Raw genomic sequence first — 23,492 nt, 5'->3', positions numbered from 1 at the left:
TCCACTGTAAACCTGTCCATCGCCACTGAAAACAAGCAGATCCCTGATGTAATCTCACCCCCACCTTGCCTATAGCTGTAACAACATAAATAATTAAAATGCAATTAAGTAATGTAACCCTATCCCTCTTCCATCGTTATGTTTATAGTCTCATCCAGGAGGCGTGCTTTGTGTTATGTGAAAACGCGGTTTTTTGCAGACCTGGCAACCTCCGCACTGGTTCGGTCATTCGACGCAGACTCAAACATCATGGCGGACGAAGTTGAGCAGGTTGGTGTAACTGCCTTCAATTCTGCTGTTGTTCTTTTAACAGCGTGCATGTAATTATCCCATGGGTGAAGAGGAGACAGGTTTACCCGTGTACTTGATGTAACGAGCTTATTGTGTAACTTTGTTCATAACTGATGTGGTAAAAGCGCGGAAGGGCCTGTCAAAAGCTAGCTGATTTAGCATGTCTAGCGTGTAAATGCTACCGCCAGTAGGATTTGCACCACTGTTCTTTAGGCAGAGCAGAGCGTGTTAGCGCAGGATTACCGCTAATGTATGTCCACGTTTAATTTTCTTTATCTGTTTTTAGTCTAAAGTTGGGTTAGTTAGGTCTGTAGCGTCTGGGTTGCAGTTCACAGCTATTTGGGCTAAACATTAAACAACTCACTGAAAACTCAGTTAACTCATGGAACACGACGTTTCTTCACTTTGCCTTAAATATTTTGGGTGTTTACAAAAAAACTGCTCGAAAGGTCTGCATTTAATTCTGGCCTATGTCATTTAGAAATGATAATCACTCGATTATTCTTGTCACAGAAAATGCTAACTTGAGAAGAGACTTGTACATGGGGGTATTTGTTGTGTTTTTAATCTGTATTAAAGTAAATTCATTATTTTTGGTTCGGGCATAAGGAGTTTGCAAAGAAAGCGAGTGGGCAGAACAAGCAATAGGTCATTGCATCTCAGCTGTGCCTGCTGCTCGACCATATTAGAAAATATTCCACGTTTCATTTTACATTATTATGAAGTGCGACAGTTTCCGAATGTTATATAGTTTATTTTTTTGGTTTGTTTTTTATTAGTGTGTGCTCCAATATAGGACTGCTTACATTTTTTCATATCTATTTAGCCAGTGCTCAGGCATTTTTTGATGTTTGATGACCTGGGCCAAATTACAGATATGGTAGGGAAGACTAGTGAAAGTTTCCAGCTTTTATTTTTATACATTGTTTTATTTTTGGATATTCATGTACAAGTATTGCCTCCGATTTTGAAGTCCGGAAGAAAAAAAAGTGGATGGACAGAACATTAAAAAAAAAAAAAGTAACTTACATGTAGTTAAAGTTTTAAATACATGTAGCTAAAATTACACAGCAATCATTAAATGTCCAAACTTTAGACCGTAACATTTTTAAGCAAATCAGGGATGATCCCACAGAAAATGTTCTAAGGCAGTTGAATGTTAATATCCTGTTGATATGTCAAGCATACATGTTAGGGTTGGGCGATATGGCCTAAAACTCATATCTCGATATTCTTTAGCTGGATGGCGATATACGATATATATCTCGATATTTTTTTTAAAGCCATAAAGAAAGAACAAAAAGAGTTCTTAGTCACGCTGTGTCCCAGATCTCACATCTTTATTAACATACAGCGTAGATGTACATGAAAAAATTACTCAGAAATAAATTATCAGCATTTATTAAATTATAATTCTCCATAAATAAAATAAAACAATGTTGTTTTTGTGGATAACAAAACGCTCACAATTGTGCAGTCAAAATGTAAATTAAAAGACGCTTAGCATAATAACAAAGACAGACAGATTTCGCAGCTGCTCTGTTCCCAACTTCTACTGCGTGACTGACAACCTTCAGTTTGAAATCCGCTTCGTAACCATGTCTCTTACAGGTGCCATTTGTGGTCCTTATATGCACACAATACGGTAATTTTACGTTGAAGCACAGTATGCGTTACTCCGCGAGGCTCCAGACTACGGTAGCCGTAATGTTCCAACAATCCATCAAGCAGTGTGGCTTCGTAGCTTACCAAAGTCGTACTAAAGCATTTTTGGCAGATTGCTGAGCGCCGTGTACCACATAAAAGCAGTTTGCGGTCAATAAGCACAACCAGAATTCATACATAAGGCGCGCTGTCGATTTCTTTATAGGTTATAGTCCGAAAAATACGGTATACGAGTTTTGTAAGGTAGTTTGTTTCGGGGCAGGAGGCTGGGAGACTTCGCGGTCTGGGATACAGCACACAGTTTCTCACACACTCTTCATTTTGCACTTTATGGTGCTGTTGTAAATGGTGAAAATACTAGTAGTGCTAGCTGCACGGCCTCAACACGCCCCACGCACGGGGCGACCTGCGGTAACTCGTTAATGGAGATTTTCCGCGTTAATACAGTTATGGCGTTAATGTCATTTTAACGAGAGTAACACTGCCGCACTAAAATAGTAATCTCCAAATGTTTTCTTTTTACCGACCAGCTCCTCTTTGATAGCTGCCGTGTCCATCTTGTCGTTACCTGCAGGTGAAGCGATGGGGGAGGGGGAGTTGTGTTCAGTGAAGGAGAGAGGCGAGGCAGAGTAACACAGCATAGAGACAAAAGTGGACGAAAGAGAGGCAAACTTGCGGTTCCACAAGTATAATTATAACGTAACATAGACTATATCGATATAAAGGATATTGTCACATCTCTTATCTTGTATAAAAATATATCGATATATCGCCCAGTCCTAATACATGTGTCATTTTTTTCTGTGTGCTGCAGCAACCAACTACAAACACAGTTGAGGAGCCACTTGATCTGATCAGGCTCAGTCTAGATGAGCGAATCTACGTCAAGATGAGGAATGACCGCGAGCTCAGAGGCCGACTTCATGTGAGTCTTGTGCTGGGTTTTGTTGTTGTTGTTGCTGTTTTTTTGTTGTTTGAGTGCTGCAGGTGTGACCCTGGCTGCTCGGAAGACTTTTTAAAAACAAGCACTTCAATTTCTTTTGGAGTGTTTTTGTCCTCTTTTACTTTGCACTCTTATTTGTTCTTGTTTGTCCCAGGCTTACGATCAGCACTTGAACATGATCCTTGGTGATGTGGAGGAGACTGTGACGACAGTGGAGATCGATGAGGAGACTTATGAAGAACTCTACAAGGTGCCACATCATTTTCTTTCCAGTCCCGTTGCCCTTTTGGTTTAAGGTGCTGGTGGTCTATTGTGGCATTGATCTGAGTTGAACCTGTTTCATCTTTTAAAACTGTTAATGTGTCATTCAGATAACAGACAGTACTTAATGGATAATATTTCACTGACTATTTGTTATATCATGGCCTCAAAAAAACGCTGCTCTGTTTTAACAAGGGTTAACATTACTGAGAAAATCACAGGGATCATCTTAACAACAAAAATGTAATTAAAGCAAATGCATGTTTTAATTTTTAAGTAAAATATATTTAGTCTTTGTTGTTAAACACATTTATTGGAAGCTATGTGTATACAATATTTTAAGTAGTGAAATATTTTAAGTGTGAATCTTTGTTTCGTTTCAGTCTACCAAGAGAAACATCCCCATGCTGTTTGTGAGAGGTGACGGCGTTGTCCTTGTAGCTCCACCTCTCAGGGTGGGCTAACTTCGATTACATCCCGGTGTGAAGCAGGGTTTGCTCAAGTACAATTTCAGCCCACAGAAGAGATAAAATCTCTTTTTTTGTCAACATCATCCACTCACATGAGACAAATGATTAATTTTTGTTTTGTTGTCAGATGTAAAACATGTCGATGGAAAGAAGAGAGAACTTTTGTAAGTCAGTGTTTAATAGGTGTTATTTTGGCAAGTTGCCATTTTTCAAGCCACATTTTCATTTAACAGGATATTTAGGCTATTTCAGAACATTAGATCAGGTAAAAAGTCCATTTTAAGTTCCAAAGCTAAGAATACTCATTATGTTTAAACATAATCGCATCATTTTAGTTATCTGTGACTGTATGTGCTCTTTGTTTAAAAAGGCTCACCAAACGTACCGCTGAGCGATATGTATGATTCTTAAGTTTTAAATTTTGTCAACTGTAACTTTGGTTTGTTCCGAGCAAAAGTCTGTCAGTTTACTCCAAACAGAAGATCTGTGAATATGTTGGGGTGTTTTTTGGTTTCTATCATAACATTTTAGTTGAATATTTTATATTTTTGTAGTACTGTGGAGGATGTGGGAGTAAATCACACACAGATGTGTCAATGTGTGCAAAGATTTTTCAGTTTGGTCTTGTAAAGTTGAATAAAAAAATAAAAGTAATTGGAAAATTTATTGATTGTCGTGTAAATAAGCTGAAATTTGTTGGCAGCTGTGACTCAGGAGGTAGAGTGGGTTGTTAACTGGTTGGTGGTTTGAATCAGCCAGCACATCAAACTATTCTTGGGCAAGATACTAAACCCCAAATTGGCCCAGGTTCGTTGGTTAGAGTGGGTGGTAAAAAGTGACTGAAGGTATGTAACTAAGTGCTAAGGGAACGTGTGTGAATGAGTGAATATGGCTTGTAGTTTGAAATGCTTTTAAGTACAGAGTAGAAAAGCTGTTTGCAAGTAAATCTCAATTTAGCAGACTGTATACAATTTTTATACTACAATATGTTGTTGATACAGTCCAGTTTGTTACTGTAGGTGTTATTTGTGTCATTATGCAGTTATATAACATTTTAAATTGCAAATGCACCACTGCATTAGCAACATTCTAATGTAACATCGGAGCAGAACTTTCAGGGTCTATTGCATGCTGTCAGGATTGTTGTATTGTTGCATTGTAACCACTAGATGTCAGTGTACATCTAAAAAAAAAAAAAGAACCTTCAGTTTAACAGGCTAGCAAGGATGAAGGTGATCTCTGCATGAAAACTAAATGGGCTGTTGTTTTTTTTTTTTTACCACAGACTGACATTTTAGTTGGTTTAAAAAAGTGTAACTGAAATCCTTACATTTGATCACACTCACAACTAGATTACTGTAGTGCTTAGGATTACATTAACAACAACATTAGCAAGTTTAGAACATTTCACTTGTGATACAATGGAAATAATTTGTCTAATCATTTTTTCTACAAATGTCTGGATGCAGAATAAGTCCAGGGCTGTGTTCTCAAAAGCAGGAGCTTATTAAGACTGAGAAAAATCTGGAATTTATGTTCCATTAAAAGAGCTAACATAAAACAGTTACCAGGGTAACAGACTGAGAACCTAACATCCACAAAAACTGTTTCTCCCCTCCTGCTGCACCTGATCCAGCTGACTGACTGAATTTCCCCGTTCATGCAGTCGACGTCAAAGAACACACTATATGTGCAAAGAACATAATGGCTTTGCACATATAAAATCCTTTTTAAATATAATCAGATATTTAGATTCAGTCAAGTCTAGCGGCTTTATTGTCATATCAACCATGTGCAGTGCTACAGTACACAGTGAAGTCTGTCATCTATCAGAGATGACAACCACTAGAATAATTTTCACTTCAGTTCAAAAAGTCTGAATGTACTCTTAACAACATTTTATGGTGTAACTCTGCTGATCCACATGTTGAAATCTAAAATTGTCAAGTTTGAATCTTCAAATCACCATAGTTACGCCCATCTGGATAAACTGGTGAGCACAATGAGGGTCATGTTGTTTGACTTTTCATTCAGTACCATCAGGCCGACCCTCCTGGGTGATAAGCTGACAGCGATGCAGGTTGATGCCTCTCTCGTGTCTTGGATTGTTGATTACCTGACAGGAAGACCACAATACGTGCGTCTTTAACATTGTGTCTGACAAGGTGATCAGAAACACAGGGGCACCACAAGGGACTGTCCTCTCCCCTTTCCTCTTCACCCTCTATACCACAGACTTCAGCCACTTCACAGAGACCTGCCATCTTCAGAAGTTTTCTGATGACTCTGCGGTGGTTGGATGCATCAGTGAGGGTAATGAGTACCAGGCTGTGGTTGACTCCTTTGTCACATGGTGTGAGCAGAATCATCTGCAGCTCAATGTGACAAAGACCAAGGAAATGACTTTCGGAGGACTAGGAAACCGCTGACCCTTGTATCAATCCAGGGGGTTGATGTGGACATTGTGGAGGACTATAAATACCCTAAAGTACACACTGACAACAAACTGGACTGTGTGAAAAACACCGGAGTCGGGAAGGGCCAGAGTCGTCTCTATTTTCTGAGGTGGCTGACATCTTTTAACATCTGTTGGTAAATGTTCAGGATTTTTTATGATTCTGTGGCCAGCGCCATCCTCTGTGCTGTTGCATGCTGGGGCAGCAGGCTGAGGGTCACAGATGCCAACAAACTCAATAAACTGATCTGCAAGGCCAGTAATGACGTGAGGATGGAGCTGGACTCTCTTAAGGTGGAGTAGACCTCCCATATACTCCCATCATGTGCTGGCCAGTCACAGGAGCACGTTCAGTGAGAGACTGAGATTACCCAAATGATTTTCTGAGAGATGACACAGAAAATCTACTCTCTGTACAACTAATGCACAGTACACAGTGCAGCAGTTGCACACCGTTAATATTTGCACATTGTCTACAGAGAAATAAAGGTTTAAAAAAAGGGGGCACATCAATTTCAACCATATATATTTAATTTGGGTTTTATACTGGGATATTTATAATTGAGCTATTTGTAAATATTAACTTTTTTGTTATATTTTGCAACTTTGCAATATTTTTACATTTTATATTATTTAATTTAGTCAGTTACTGTGCTTACTCTCTTGGAGAAACTGACCACATAATTTCCTTAGTGATTAATAAAGTATTCTTATTCTGACTCTTTATTTACTTGTTGCCATGATGAATCCTTGAGCTAAAAACCCATTCTTGTTCATCTCGGGGGGGTCAATCAAATCAGAATCTGTTGAACCTGCTTTGTGAAAGAGGTCCCAGGTAAGCAGCAATCTGTATGGGAAGTATGCAAACAGAGAAAACTGTTGGTATCATATAACTTGTTTAAAAAAAAGTCATATCTTGTTTTTGAAAACAGCAGAAAAATAGGAAGGATGTTATTGGTGAGTCTCTCCATGAGGCACTGTTGGTTAGTCAGTGGGTTTACCACCTTGGTTCAGGTTAATTGTTGCCTACTGAGAATTACAGAATTATTGTTGGATGCATTTCCATTATTTTTATATAGGCACTGATGGCCCACAGAGGATAAATCCATCTCGTGATGATTTATTTATTGCCACCATCAGCTTAAAAAATCCCATTGTCCATCCCCCTTAGCTGGAGTCCTCTGCTTAGTGCACTTTATACAGCGTAAACAAGCTAGCACAATAAGGTGGTAAACATTATAGTTGCTAAACATCAGCATGTGTGTTTGTGGGGGAAAGTTGGAATGCTGATTTTTTCCATTTGACTTTAAAAGAGCAGCGTTTGTATTTAATTCCCTTTCCCAACCAATGTTCTCCAAAGCCAAGACTGAACTTTCATCATCACTCTTACAATAATCAGCTTTTATCATTCTGTACTGTTCAAGGAATGTGTGGTTTGTTCAGATGGCCTCAGTACAGGACATACTAATGAAAGTACACACGGAAGAACAGTGCAGAATTCTTTATGACTGAGCACAATTCCTGCCTCTTGCAACACTTTATGTTGCAAGAAGCAGGCATATCCAAAACAATCCAATCCAATATCCCTGCACACGTTTACTGGGTTGCAGCAGTACTAATACCATATATAGTGAGAACCAGTTGTTGGGAGGTTTTAACACTACTGACAAGTAAAAACAACTAAAGTTATATTTTAGCTCCCTTTCTTCCTAAACCTATAGATATAGTGAATACTTTACCACTTTATATTACTGAACTGTGGACTCAGACTTTCAGATCACAAACTTTAGAACTCAATAGAGGTGGTCAGGCAGATGGCTGGATGAAAAAATATTGTATAACAGCTTTAACAAATTGAAGCTGACATTGTTGATATAAGTTACCCATATAACGTAAATCTTTTGCTGAAAATAACATACATTATGTAGTTACGGCCCAAAATGTGTTGTGTGGGTCACAGCAACCCTGACCACTAAAATCTAATCATGTTGAACCCAAATGAATGTTTTTGCCAGATCTGAAGGAAAAACAAGACAAACAAACCATAATGCCTCTGACCATGGCATCACTGACATGGAAACATAAAAATATTTCCAACTATTACTCAATGCACAGGATGCTGAATTGAAATGAAATCTTCTATTCATCCACGTATCAGTAATACAGCTGTGAAATATTCATGGTCACTTCAGCCAGACTGCCAAAAACATAAAAAAAAAATCCACAGTGGATTAAGTGGGAATAAGTAGCTGTCTTGCTGGCCTGGCTGCATCATAAACACTGCCCTTTATAAAAACTAGCTCCAAATAAATAATTCGACAATTTAATTTCCAGTGGATACAGGCAGTTTAATGGGGATTTCAGCATCTTGGAACTATGAAACAATAAGTGCAATACCAAAAATAGCCTTTTTTAAAATGCTTCCCCAAGAGCTTCCCATTCTCCCACATTTCTATAATGATAATAATTTATTAATTATAAATTAAATACAATAGTGAAAGTTTTTATACTAAAGGAAAGTCCAGAACTTTCATATTTCCTCAGAAGTTATGAGATAGAAAATGTTGAAAACAGTATTTGTCCATGCATTTTCTTGACTACTTTGAGGTCGGGATCAATTGCTGAACAGCACTTCAGGACCTGAGAGAAACTATGTCCAAGCAATGATAATTTTGAATTTCGACAATTTTGAACAATTTAGAGATGTCTGGCCTGCTGTTCAGGTCAAACTGTCGACCTGGAGCACCTTACGGTACATGCTAGTTAGTCCTCATCATCTGTTGAGAGGCACTGGCAGCCTGTCTGGGGCTTTCCTGGACTCTCGTCCTTCACCTTGGTCATCACAGTTTAATGCCACTTTGTTTGTGAGTGATCTTTGTTATGTGGTACCTGTCCATTCTGGCTTTTTGATGTTATTGTAGTGATGTTTTTCTAGAGTTTTTTATTTGAGAATTTTTTTTTTCTAGCAAAAAGATGTTGCATCATTTTCACTGATTATAAAAACTCTGATCTTGTTTGTTACTCCCTGCCAGCATTCCAATCCGTAAAGGAGAAAAGTTTTGACTCTACTCTTATGGAGTCTGGCATTTGTTTTCAGACAGTATTGCTCTGACTTTCAGATGGACTGGAGTGTTGCAAATGTTCCCTGTCCCCTTTCCTTCCCAAGACTTGCAGTGATGTCTTTTTGACAAGGCTGTCAAGGGGATCACCGTACACTGTCATGGGTGCCTCTGGCTTGGCATTTATGCACAACACTTTGGCTTTAGAGATGCTTAAGTTTAGACCTGTATGCATATCACTAACAGGTCTAATGCTTGAACAGCCACTTTCTTCCATAATAAAATATTTCAGCAACTATCAGACAAATTAGCATTCATTTTTGCACAAATATTATTATGTTTTAAAAGACAAATATTACATTCATAGCATTTTTAAGATCTTAGTGTGTTCACTCCCCTCCCCTCCAAATAATCTACTGTTTCAGCTTCATGTGAGCTGAGGTGCACTTTGCCCAATAGGTAACTTACCAGTACTGCTTTAATCAGGTTTAAAGTGTCACTCCCTGTGCTCCACCATGCCTCACACATTTGGAATTGAAATAGAGCATATTTAAAAGGTTCCAGCTCAAACCAGAAACAATAATGGTGACCATAAAACCATTTTCTATGCTCCACTGTAAACTGAAAGGTGGTTATTGCTTGCTCTGCACATTATTACAGTACATGCCTGTGAACTATCCGTGCTTTTATCACCTTTTAGATGTCCTAACTGGGATCTAATGAGCAAAGCCAAGTCTATAAATACGTCTATAAACAAATACAGAAACTTGCTAAACTGTTCAGGACATATTAAATGTGTGATAATTTGTCTTGGCCTGCAATATGATGTAATTGTACAGTTATCACATGTAATAAAGGCACAACTAACGAACTATTTTGGCTTTGAATGTGCCAAAGATTGCTGGATTCAAAGTTCAGAGTGTTAATTATGGAGTCACAACCTGGTGCAATCTTCTGATCTAATTCCAGGGAAAAAATGTGTTCCTTTCATTACGATCAATATAAAGTATAAAATATATCTTGTATTACAAGATTCATTGTGAAGAGCTGGGGTCAAGACTATGAGAAGTCTAAAACAAAGGCTCAAAACAGTGTGTTGATAACACACTTAAGGAATGGCATGTTTTTCACTTATCTTCTCCCGGTTCCAGGTTTCCTTGGAACCATCATGATTGCCAATGCTTCACAAAAGAGCTTGCTTTCAGTTCTTATTTTTGATCAAGATGTGTTTCAGTTTCCACATGAAACATCTGTCTGAAGGAAATAAAGGTCCCACTGCGATTTAAACTCAGGTCAGTGTGCTAACCATTATACCATGGACCCACACACATAGGAATCTGTTTTGATCTAATTGCCCCCCAGAAGGCTTCTTCCAAATTATAGCTGTAAACATAATTCAGGACCCATGACAGGTATCAACCCAACTGTGACTCTAAATGGGATAAGCAGAACAAAATGGATGGATCATTCAGGTGCAATTTTAATCTTAACATTTACCATTAAAAAAATGTCTATCTTAATAGTCATACCCCACTGGGGTTTGACTACTGGAATCAAAGTCCAGAGTGCTAAACATTACACCATGGAACCACACCCTGCAGGTAAGAATCTCATGTTGTTCTAAGAAAAGTCAGCGTGTTCTTCGAAATAACAATAAAGTGATACAAAGTGTCGATTATCTCTAGATTTACAAGATCATATAATATCTACCTTCTAATCTACTTCTCAAAGACAAATTATCGAATTGCTAGAATCAAAGGTGATAGGAACAATGGGGCGGAGTCAAAACATATTGTAGCCATTGTATGAATAAAGGCATAAACATTAGATGGATGGGGGGAAGTTGGGCAGTTACAGCCTCATTTAGCACTGTGTTTGTATGTGACATAGTGAGTGACATAGCACTCTCTGCATTGAATCATATCTGTTATTAACCTCTGTCTCTCTTCCACAGCATGTCTTTATCCTGTCTTCCTTCTCTCACCCCAACCGGTCGCAGCAGATGGCCCCGCCCCTCCCTGAGCCTGGTTCTGCCAGAGGTTTCTTCCTGTTAAAAGGGAGTTTTTCCTTTCCACTGTCGCCAAAGTGCCTGCTCATAGGGGGTCATATGATTGTTGGGTTTTTCTCTGTATCTATGAAGCACCTTGAGGTGACTTTTGTTGTGATTTGGCGCTATATAAATAAAATTGAATTGAATTGAATTGAATTGAATTTGTATGTGCAGATACATTTCAAAACATGGAAGCAAAACTTCATTTATAGAGTTCTTAAAATAGGCAAATAGTGACTTAGCCCTTTGAGTGTTCTTGCAGAGCCTTTTGAATATCTTTTTGGCTCATTGCCTCTGTGACCTGTTAGTAGCAATAGTTAAATTAAAATTCTTCCTAATTTACACTAATAAAATAGAACACTGCTGCATTCATCACCTGCATGTCCTTTGGAGCTCGGGGGATATATTGACTGGACTAAACCATAAATGTAATTTCATTTTTTTAATGCAATTTTTCACAAGTTTGTGATATTCAGCACATCCCAGTGGCTGACTGACGGGACTGTCCTCAAAAGCTATGTTGTCGAAGTCTTTGATGTGGCTATCAAATAAATACTAAATGACTTCACACTTCAGAAGTCTTTGCACTTGTGTCAGGGATGCTTTCTGAGCTCTAATCACTGGAGCTCTCATGTGATGAGGCCACATAGCTCTGCATTCACACTCAGGCTGAGAATGCCTCTGATGTGGCTCAAGTTATTTAGGTCTGGCCCTGTCACTTTTCCACCAATACTCAGCAACAACAGTGCCTCACAGTCTCATCATTGATGGATTAAAGAGGCAAACTTGTGACTGACCAGTTGGTTTGGATTTCTTAGGTGCTCATAGATTTTTTAAAATGAAAAAAACAACAAAGTTTCTGTTCAACAGAGAGGTACTTTTATAGAAGTTTTCTACTTTAACTGAGCGCTGAGAGTGTTTTATACTACAAGCATCATTCACACACACATTCTTACTACACAGCACACACACTCACACTCCGATGGATACGCTGAAGGCAACTCACAGTTCAGTATCTTGCCCAAGGATACTCATAGGCTGTATCCCAATACAGGGTCTGCAGCCTTAAAGTACGCAGCCTCAACGATCCTCAAGGGCCGCGTACTCAAAGACCACTAAGGCCGGAAGTGCGAGGCTTGTGAAATGGGACGGTCTAGCCTCCGTTGCGCTGCCCAGGTTGCCTAGCAACCATGATACTAACAGCTGGATACGTGTCATACAGCTTTGTTTGACAGAAATGAAGGAGAAAATCTTTTGTTCATTTGTTTGTTTCTACATGAGCTTTGATCATTCTCTGTAAGATTAAGCTCAGCTATTGAACGGCGTATATTTAAAGGCTTTAAAACCAAGTTAGTACAAACGTCACTAATGTCACATAACTTTGCCGACATGTGGCCAACAGTAATGTTTTAATGTTCTTCGTTATTAAACATTTGCACATAAATAAGTGACATCATATTCAGTAATTACTTTTCACAGTTTACTCTTCGGCCGCTCCACTTCTGCCGTCTGCGGCAGAATTCTCCGCACCGACTGCCGCGCTATGAATTGTGGGATATATGGGACCACGAAGTCTACACTGCCACAGCCTTAAAATTCAGGGAAATGAAGGACGCATTTCAGGGCCGCATTTCGAGCAGCCTTTGAATTGGGACAGCCTTCGGCGCGCCACTGTGACGTAATCGGCCTTGAAATACGTACTTTAAGGCTGCAGACCCTGAATTGGGATACAGCCATGGACTGGAATGGCCAGGGATTGAACCATCATCCTTCTGATTGGTTGGGTTGCACTTGTCTCTTAATGCAGTTACCTGTATATTGGGGAAGCATTACTCTTTGCAGTACATGGCAGTTTTAAATCATATGGTTCACAGTATGTACCACTTTAGCCACACTTTACATATATTTATGCATTTACATCACTCAGCTACAATTTATACTCAGACTAGATCGTTTTGTGTTTGACATAATATATAAAATTGCTTGAAAGGAATCTTGCAAATAGGTCAAGGTTAGGATGGCCTTCTAGGCTCTCTCTATGACACAGTATATCTTTTCCTTTTTTTTTTTCTTTTTTTTTTTTTCTTTTTTTCTAAATGACATCAGAAACAGCAGTATGCGACATTACGTGATGGCAGAGCTTCAGTTCATCCTTTGTCATTTTTTTTTTTTTTTTTTAATAAATAGGACAGGGGGAATGAATGAGAGAAAGAGGGGGAGAGAAAGAAAGAAAACCAAAGGGGAGAAGAGACGGTGAGAAGGGGGGGGAAGAGAGAGAAAAAAAAAAGAACTCCTGGGTCACCTGTATGGAGAAAAACAAACAAAAAAACAAACAAACAAACAAACAAAAAAAACAAACAGAGGAGACAGCAAACAACAAAGAGCAACATAATAATAGAGAAAACAAAGCACCATCACAATAAACTAGCTAGTCATAGATATCAATATTTACTAAATAATAAACGATATTGTGCAGCACGCAAGATAGACAGCGCACAGTGTGCTTTGAGGTAGCAGCCAAGAAAGCTTTAGTCCGCGTCTGTGAATACCCATGTGTGCATACCTGTGTGGATCAGCATGCTTGCATTCCAAAGGTTTCTCCATGTAATGATCTGCTAGGGAGTGTGGGGGGGCCACAGCCCCGTCCTCCAGTGTGTGAAGCGGGTATGGAGGAGATCAAAACTCCAGACATCCAGAGGCCCCCAGAACACAAGAGACCATGGAAGACCAACAGAGGGGCAGCCGCGCCACTGTTCCAGTAAGAGCTGAGGAGAGTCCCAGATGAGGGCTCGCCCAGCAGCCGCGGAGCAGAAGTCAGGGGGAGTTGCAGTGACGCGCCCGTGAGCTCCGCCGGCCCCCAGCTGTGCCTGAGTGACCGAGCCCCAGGCCGAGAGGCCGGGGGCACCCCACCTCCAAAGGGGCCCGAGCGAGCCCCAGGCCCCAGGCCCCGACAAGCGGCCGCCAAGGAGTGAGCCGGTGTGTACCCGGACGCCCACCCCCAGACACAAAGAACCACCAACACACCGACACCTGAGGGAGTCCGCCACCGGCAGGGGAAGTGGTGGTGGGTGGAGATAGGCCTCCAAACCTTGGAGGGCCTGAGGTGTCCCCAGAGAGGTGGCGTCTGATACCCAACCTGACATATAGACACAGACATACAGGCACACACAGACACAAACATCCATTCCCACCCTCATGCTCTCATATGCACTCACTCCACACTCAACCAACGTGGAGACAGACATAAAGAGACGCTGTACACACAATCACACTCCCCAAGCGTACTCTACAAACCGGGTCTAGGTACCCTTGCCCCTGGAGGGGGGAATTGCACCCAGACCCAGGTGGTGTTTCCCTTTTCCCTGCGGTGGGGAGAGGCAGACCACCCCGACTCCGCAGCAGCAGGGAGGCCCCACACCCCAGACCGCAGTCGGACGGCCAACTCCTCCTACTAGCCCTCCCGCTCCAGCAGGTCGCAGAGAATGGGGGTGGGAGAAGACTCCAAACCTCCCTCCACCCGCTCATTGTAGTGTTGATGCATATGTGTTCTAAGGTGCAATTAAAACCCAGGAGGGCATGGAGCTACCTGCCAAGGAGCAGCAGGTAAGCGCATAGTCCCTCCTGCTAGCCCTCAATGACTAAGTGTATTTAAAATTGAGAGGTGGGCAACGACGTCAGGGGTGAGGTATACACCCTGATGGTACTTTGGACTCCGTGTATCGTGCCCACCCCCAAGATCCTATATGTATGTGTAATGAGAGTGTGAGTAATGTGAATGTCTAAGTTGTGGGATAAAATTGAGGCAGAGGCAGCCAGAAGGGGACAGAGGGGGGGGGGGGGGGGGGGGGTAGCCTCCTCTGCACCCTGGTGACATACCCCTACTCCAAGGCGGTGCATGTGTGGGTGGTTGTGGTGGAAATGTACAGTATATCTTTTCCAACGTATTTCTCAGAAAACATTTCGATGTAATGATTTTTATTGCATACATCTCCAAGGTCACACTAAAATTTGAACTCAGCTCTCTGGGTTTCAAGACCAAAGTGCTAATTATTACAGCAGAGAATCACAAAAATGGTTTGATCTAATACAGGGCAAGTCTGTACTGAAGCCTTTCCAGCTCCACTCTGTTTAGCTGACGTTTGGTGTTCATCGACTCCTGCTCAGTTTTTATCTCCAGTTATACAGCGGGTACAGTGGATTTATTACAATATGTACTGTGCGCTAAAGCATACACAAAAAAGAAAAGAGTGTGACGAGCACTATAGAGGTGTAAAGCCGGGTGTTAATTCACTTGATGGCAGCTGCTGCTGACGTGCTGGTGTGATCTTGATGTATTACTTTTACCTAGTGTGTGTGCACTACATGTCAGTACAAAACCAAAGACGTGGTCATGTACTGACAAGTAGCAGCTTTGTAGGAAAAATGGCCATTACGTGGCTAAGCATTGTAGCCAAGCGTAACAGACAGAAGGACATGTAGCACACGTAAGCAAGGCTCCATACAAGTGCTTATTTAAAAAGGCATGTGTCCCACACGCACAAAAATAGACCATTTCAAGGCTTATGAGGGCCTGGATCAATGTGTCCTTGAATGAAAAAAAAAAAACAGCTCTTTTCTTCTCACTGAAGTGCTAGAAATATTACTGACCTCCTACTTTATGTCTCTTTTTTCTGTATTTAACACTAAGCATCTGTCCTCGAATGTAGGTTCATATCCACCTGCTTAGAAAAACTGAGTAAATGGGCAGATATCAGATGTTTATAGCATATTCTCCATACTGCTACCCCAGATTTCTTTATATTTTATATTAAATATTAAAAATATAAATGGGAAATAGCTCAAGACTGCTTTAAAAAGTACAAGAAAGCCTGTCTCCTTGGAAACAAAATAAAAAGAGTTTTGCACAGTCATGTATACTATCTAATCCATCTACAGTTTCTTTTTCCATTCAGATCACTCATGTTGTAACCATGTTACCGTGTTGGTGCTATTATGTACAAAAAACCATCTGCTGACATACACCTCCTGAGGTATGAGGAGGTTGGCGGTGTCACATGCTTGACAGACTGTGAAAGAAAAGCAAGTTTGTGATACTGGCTGGTGAGAAGATGACTGTATAGATGCATGTTCTCCTGTTCCAAGTTAGTAGAGATTTGGACTTGCAAAATGAGTATTGTTAACTGGAGCATGTTTTCATCTGAACACACTGTTCCATGTGTCCTTCTGTTACTGTGGAGCAGAGAGGGAAACAGTGTGGTCTTCACCAGACTGCATATCTGCCTCGGTCCCCTTGGTCATGTTGAACAGTTAGTTATGTTTTGTATTTGGTAGTTTTTGTCTGTGTGTGCGCGCATGTGTGTGTTATAAGTTACATAACATCATGTCAGTGCTGCTTGGCAGAACACACGTGTGATCTCATTACTAAATCCCTGTGGTTCTCTTGTCTGATTGATGTACATGCACAACATTTGTGTTTGTATATGAATTGATAGCTGTTTAAAATATACTTCAGCTTTTAAAGTAATTTATTGTCATTTCATTGAGGTATCTGTAAATAAAAAAATCTCCATTCACATAGAATAGCTGAATCGTGAAAAAAAGGGCTAAATTCCAGTTTGACTAAACTCTGCCAGGTGTTTCAGGAAGACACACCATATTCAGACTACCTGCACTTTCCTTCCACCATTGTAAATAACTCCAATAAGGTAGAAAACCACAAAGACTGTGAATAAGCACAGAAATCCTCTCATAACAGTAGCAAGTATAGCCCTTTGCTTTTACTGATGCTCACAAAAAAGAGCAAATAGTTTACTTTAAGATAACAAACCAAGTGTGTGAGAGGAATAATAATAAGCTTATAGGCCATTTAAACATAAGTTCCTGAAACCGATCCACAACAATAAAAGATGATTTGTGGTTTGAGTGGCACAAAAACGCTAATAAATGAGTGTAAATAACCTAGTTCCTGTTTCTACAAAACATGACAGTATTGGATTAAGATACTTGGCCCACATTATGAATCCTCATTTTTTGTTAGAATCTGCTATTTCCAAAATCAAAAAAAAGTTTTGAATGCTATCAGTTATTTAAATGATCTAAACTATTAGTTTACATCTTGCTAATTTCCTGATATCCACCATTGCAAAGGTCACTGATCAAAACGTTGTAAAAATAGACTCGAACTGACTCAATAATTTGTGACAGCCACGAGAATCATACATGATGCCCTCATTGTTAGAGTAGGTTAAGCAGCATCTTAGGTTCACTGACATGATTCACTTTCAGATTCATTAACTTTATTCATTAATAAGCAGCAGCACAGTGAACCGCAGGGACCAGAGAGCTGCTTACTGAATGTCGAATGTCACCAAGAGCTTTTCACTGACTTTATTGAAATGTCATCATTCATTTGAAACCCATGATATATATCTAATGTTTAATACGCTCTGATAACAGCTAATAACCCAACTGCACAGATTATTAGTGGGATTTGGTAATTTGAAACAAAATAGTCTGCTAGTGGGTGTATGCAAAATAACTTTCCTGACTTACTAGTTAAAAGCAGTTTAACATAAAGATGCTTGAAACTAAATGAGTTACCTACGTTTCAAAGTTTCAAAGCAGCTTTTTTGAAAACTCTTTTGATAGATTTGAATCCTGCTACAATTACAACACACACTGTATGGACAAAAACATTTGTGTTGCATTTTGTGGTAATGTTTTTTTGTTGAATTCACGATTTACTAACATCAGCACAAAAAGTGTGTGCTAGGAGCTTCATCAGATGGGTTTTCCATAACAGCTCCTGTAGGCCAGTACTAAATCAGAATCTTTTAAATCAATCTTTTATTGCCATTATGCCAAAAGCACAACAAAATTACATTATTATCTTATAATACTTAGACTCCATCCCCCATGTGACCCTGAAAAGGAAAAGCGGTAGAGAATGGATGGATATTATAATACTGACCCGGTATTTTATTATCAGCATATCTAAAATGTTCCTATAGTTCACATTATGTTGTCCTCTGTAACCTTTAACTTTAAATTGATGTGTTTGTCAAGAACCAGGGGAAAAACAAATGCTTTCTGTGGGTGTTTCCTTGAATACTTTAAATGCTGCTGTGCTACCAGTGTTTATGTGGTAATAGCCTGCTGGGAACCATAACTCTTCTCTTATTCACCATAGAGCTGATGATGACTGCTTATTTCTTACAGCATAAACAGATGTTAGATGTACAGAAAGGAACATCTACATTACCAGCTTATCTGTTTGCAATTCGACTGAGATGCTAACTAAAAATTACAATTATTAAGCGAAGACACACTAATATGCTGTGTTTCCATCTGCCACAAATGACCCATTGTATGAGCTGAAAAATAACAGCCCTGAGGGATCTGTTACACAAGATATCAGGACAAAATGCCAGAAAATACCAAGATGCCATGACCGTTTTATGATGACAAGGCAGTTCTGCCTGCCGAGCCCGAGAGCAGAGACCCAGGCGCTACTGTGCATGTGTGCGTGTGTGCATGCATGTGTTTATGAATGTGAATTAGAGGTGCCACTTTGTCTTAAAATTGAGATCAAAATATCATAAAAGGAACTGATGTCTGTCCCTAGTAATTTGGTCATTATGCAACCGAAAATATCTATTACAATATTCCTTGCATGCACTTGTGTTTTTCACGTTTTTTCTTTCTCATTTCTGGTCACACGCTAGAAATACTGGAATCAACCACAGGCCAGACACCATGTTGCCATAATGAGTTGGTTATTGCAAAACCAGACTGTTAGCAAACCTTTTCATGTAACAAACATGTGAAAGTAGTGTGTGGTTTGTGGTTTTATCACAATCTTCCCATGACAGAGGAATGAAGAACATTATAAACAACATTATATAATCATATGAAAAATAAAATCTTTGTGTAAATTCGGCGCCCACAACACGTAACCTGAGTTCTTTCTCATTTCACAACAGTATATAAAAAATAATTCAGGAGGTTTTTGTGGTGACTGCAGACATTCATACCTGGGAGCTGCCAGCACGACCACAGTCTTCTGCAGCAGCTTTAGTGAAGTATTTAGGAGGTACATCTCTTTACTTCTCTGGCTTCCAAACAAACAACCCACTGGTCAGACTCTTCTTAGACTTCTGCTGCTGTTTCTTCTCTCTGTTTTTGGGCTGTAATGAAGGCTTCAGAGGGTAATGAGGGTAAATTCCTCTGAAATTGACTACTGGCACATACAGCAGGAGGCACAGGACACAGCAGCCTCCTTTTTGTATTGTTTTTCCTCTGACTTTCACCAGTCAAACAGAGCTTCAAGCCATGTATTTTTGTTAAACTTTCCACTATTTCTTCTTGAATGTATTTAGCATTCTTATTATAATTTCAGAATATGATGTATAAGTTGTGACTTTTACAGAAACATGAATAATCATATCTCTTAAGTTTCTCTCAGTTGCACTGGAAAGCTATATACACTGCTCCAAAATATTAAAGGAACACTGAAAACACATCAGATCTCAATGGAAAAAAAATATGCTGGACAGCTACACAGCAAAATCTCCAGTGTTAAATTAACACTGGAGAGTGTCTATATGGGTCCACACCTCTGAGTGTTAAATACAACACCGTTGAGTGTTAAATTAACACTTTTGACAGTGTTATATGTTTAAAAGTAACCTAGTCAGTTTTGAAGATTAACAAAGACTAACACTGAGCAGTGCTGATTTTCTAACACTGGAAAATAACTCAAAATGTTAGAAATATTCCAGTGTTAGAAAATCAGCACTGCTCAGTGTTAGCCATTGTTAATCTTCAAAACTGACTAGGTTACTTTTAAACATATAACACTGTCAAAAGTGTTAATTTAACACTCAACAGTGTTGTATTTAACACTCAGAGGTGTGGACCCATATATGGACACACTCCAGTGTTAATTTAACACTGGAGACTTTGCTGTGCAAAATGCTGAAATAGTAAAAGAAAAGAAAAAACACTCAGAAACTATAAAGAGGAAAAAAATAGCAGGGGCCTCTACCTGTAAAACCATTCCTGTTTTGAGGGTTGTCCCATTGTTGCTTCTCTAGTAGGTGTGTTGTTAATTTCATTAACACCAAAGCAGCTGGAGCTGATTCACAATCTGCTTCGCTACTTAACTGGCCAGATTAATATCCCAGACGTTTAATTGATGTGATGCCATACTTAAATTAAAAATCTTTCTATTAATTTTTTTGAGCAGTGTATATATCTACAGAACTCTTTATACATTCCTTTATATCTCTCCAGTAACGGTGAATGCATAAGATGATACTTCATGGACCATCATAATATGAGTCACATTGTTTGCAGGATTTTATTGGGACCGAGGATATGAGTCAGTACCTCTTTTTTACATGTGCCTTTAATAACGTGACTTCATATAGCCATGTGAGTGCATTTATTTTGATGTGATCACATAGACATCCTTTTATTCAGCTGAAGGGCAGCACTGACTCATGGGAGGGAAAATGTTCTAAAAATGTTTCAGAAGTGGTCAGAACTGTTTGTGCGTTACTGCGCACCCAGTGGTGAAATTATCATACACTTGTATTCTTAGAGATTAAGAGATTACGATTTCAGTTTAATGGCTTCTCTATAGAATTGTTTTAACTGTTTGGTTTTTATCAGTATTTTACTCTTATAATTTTGAATCTAATTATCCAGCAGCCTCAAGGGAAGAAAATAAACTTGATGCTGGCTGCAAAAATGGTACAGTCCCCAATGTTAGAATTTTATAGGAAAAAAAATGTTTATTCTTAAAGTCACTGTGGATACACCTTGCTAACCATTCTTGCATTCTTGTCCAAATATAGTAACTTCTGGTTCCAAAAGATGAAGACGGCTACAGGCAAAATCTTCAAGTCCATAAAATAAAATGTGGCTTCATGGTGCCTGCTGTCACTGCAGTCTGTGGGTCTCATTGCTCTTTTAAACCATTAGTTACTAAAGCTACTTTGACCAGCATCAGTCGAGATCATCATTTAAAATGGAAAATGACCTACATGCTACTACACAGACAATTTGTCCATATAAGGTAAGGTCTAAATCAGGGCTGCCCAATCCCAGTCCTCGAGAGCTACTATCCTGCAGCTTTTAGATGCATCCCTACTCCAACACAGCTGAATCAAATGAATGGCTTGTTATCAGGCCTTTGCCAAACACGATGGCATGCTGAAGAGGTAATCAAACCATTTGATTCAGCTGTGTTGGAGTAGGGATGCATCTAAAAGCTGCAGGACGGTAGCTCTCGAGGACCGGGATTGGGCACCCCTGGTCTAAATGATAAACAAATCTGCATAAACAAATTTTACATTTGCATCTTATTTTCCTAGCAAAATCGATTGTGTCTTCAGCACTTACTAATAAGTTCCCAGAATTGTTTACATCTATGTCTTGCAGACAATTTTGATTGGTGCCTTACAAAACAGCATAGAACCAAAGTACATGTGAACACACTGGTGGTCAAAAAAAAATCTTACTTTGGCCATAACCAGCCATCGACTGCTTGGATGCCAGTTTAAATGCCACAAATCTGCAAATTAGTTATTTTTAAAGTAAGCCATGATTTTTAAGTTATAATGATAAACTGTAATAATAGTAAGATTTTCCAACACCGGCTCAGCTTCAAGAGAGCTCACTGTAGCAAAAGATTCTACCTGTGTCCAATCAGTAACCCATGAGCTTTTGGTTATTCATTAGTGGGCAGAGCTATTAATCTTTATCAACCCTATTTGTTTGCATTTTTCTCTTTGATCCTGTCAAGGGACCAAACAAGTGTGCTTTAAGACCTCAAGGAAACTGTGTATTTTTAAATTATTAATTAAAGAATCATGCTAAAAGTTGTAAACATTTTTACAACGGTACTATGTCATTGCATGAAGTATACCAACCTTACAGTTATGATAAATAATAAGCACATAACATTAATAAGGTTAACAATAAGGTTGCAACACTTGAAAGTAAACTTTTATACTTGATTTTGTGATAGCTGTAACTACACATTATAGCGTGCAGTTTAATGGAAAACAAGCTGTTACATTTTAATTAGGACGTCTGTGAGCACCTTATCAACCTTGTTAACCTTATTAACAGCCAGTGTTGGGAAGGTTACTTTTAAAATGTATTCCATTACAGAATACAGAATACATGCCCCAAAATGTATTCTGTAACGTATTCCGTTATGTTACTCAATGACAGTAACGTATTCTGAATACTTTGGATTACTTAATATATTATCATGCTTTTTACAACAACGTGAATGTACTATTGCTGTGTGATTTATTACTATTACTGAAGGTCCGCGTCTCCGAACTGTAGTAAAGGGACCTCTGACTAATACGGCGGGGTCCCTGTCAGCTCGTAGCCGAAAAATAGCTCTACTTTGTTGTGTGGGTCAACTTTTCTTGCGAGAGACAGAGAGAGGCGTTGAAAGGCTGCTCCAACGGAACTTATTGTTTTCGGAGGAAAACACGAACACGGTGTACAGTCGAGTCTTAATAGCTTACTTACAACTGGGCTCGTCAGGCACTCTTCTTGGCTGCAGTGGTTATTATTATATTTACATGCTTCCAGCTCCCGTTTTTGCTCGATGACAACTCGTACCTTTCCACTCCCCTTTTTCTCCCTCCTCGCGCTCACAGACCCATAACGTGTATGGCAGTCCATTCTCCCTGCAACACGGACTACACTGCCCATGATGCTACATTCTTTAGAGCTATGCTTGTAGCATTCTGCCTGTTAGCTTAGCACAACAACAACAACAACGAAAAGGCGCTCTCTCACCCAGGAAACACACAGTCGCTGAGAGAGAGAGAGAGAGCGTCGCCCTGTAACCATGGCAACCGTAACGCTGCCGCCTGGAACAACAGAACGTAGCTGTCAAACAAAACCCAAACAGTCCTGACCCGCGCCAAAATTAAACAGGAAAGTACCGCAGTGTAATCCATTTATTTCAACAAAGTAACTGTATTCTAAATACCACCTTTTTAAACGGTAACTGTAACGGAATACAGTTACTCATATTTTGTATTTTAAATACGTAACGGCGGTACATGTATTCTGTTACCCCCCAACACTGTTAACAGCAGGGTATAGTCAAATACTGGTTACCTGGCAGAAAAGCTGGAGATTTGCAGGATGTTGCCTGCAACTCTTTAACACCTTACTGTCGCTACTACTTATTCCACAACTTGCAGTACTTTAAACTGATCTGCTTATAATTTATTTCTTTGTACTACTTCAAAATAAGCAC

General features: G+C 39.5%; 1 protein-coding gene and 1 long non-coding RNA gene across 2 annotated transcripts; one reads left to right on the top strand and one right to left on the bottom strand.

The window, feature by feature from the left end:
* Window positions 1-154: 154 nt before the first annotated feature.
* On the top strand, window positions 155-4,296 carry LOC113022172 (U6 snRNA-associated Sm-like protein LSm3). Its single transcript, XM_026167303.2, has 4 exons — window positions 155-270; window positions 2,771-2,881; window positions 3,054-3,149; window positions 3,544-4,296. The coding sequence occupies exons 1-4, from the start codon at window positions 250-252 to the stop codon at window positions 3,622-3,624; spliced, it is 309 nt and encodes a 102-aa protein (XP_026023088.1). The 5' UTR covers window positions 155-249; the 3' UTR covers window positions 3,625-4,296.
* Window positions 4,297-6,228: 1,932 nt separating this feature from the next.
* Window positions 6,229-19,380, bottom strand: LOC145428867 (uncharacterized). The gene is made up of 2 exons (XR_013909201.1): window positions 19,228-19,380; window positions 6,229-6,932 (listed from the first exon to the last, which is right to left on the bottom strand). It is a non-coding gene; the product is annotated as an uncharacterized LOC145428867 (long non-coding RNA).
* Between the last annotated feature and the right edge of the window lie 4,112 nt (window positions 19,381-23,492).

The sequence above is a fragment of the Astatotilapia calliptera genome, chromosome 5 (assembly GCF_964374335.1).
Source record: "Astatotilapia calliptera chromosome 5, fAstCal68.1, whole genome shotgun sequence".
Classification (NCBI taxonomy): domain Eukaryota; kingdom Metazoa; phylum Chordata; class Actinopteri; order Cichliformes; family Cichlidae; genus Astatotilapia; species Astatotilapia calliptera.
This window is presented reverse-complemented; position numbering and strand designations above follow the sequence as displayed.

Excerpts from the sequence above, each read along its gene's own strand:
- LOC113022172 (XM_026167303.2), top strand. The coding sequence starts at position 250 with ATGGCGGACGAAGTTGAGCAG. Across the intron at positions 271-2,770 it reads TGGCGGACGAAGTTGAGCAG|CAACCAACTACAAACACAGT; the intron begins GTTGGTGTAACT and ends TGTGTGCTGCAG. Across the intron at positions 3,150-3,543 it reads CTTATGAAGAACTCTACAAG|TCTACCAAGAGAAACATCCC; the intron begins GTGCCACATCAT and ends GTTTCGTTTCAG.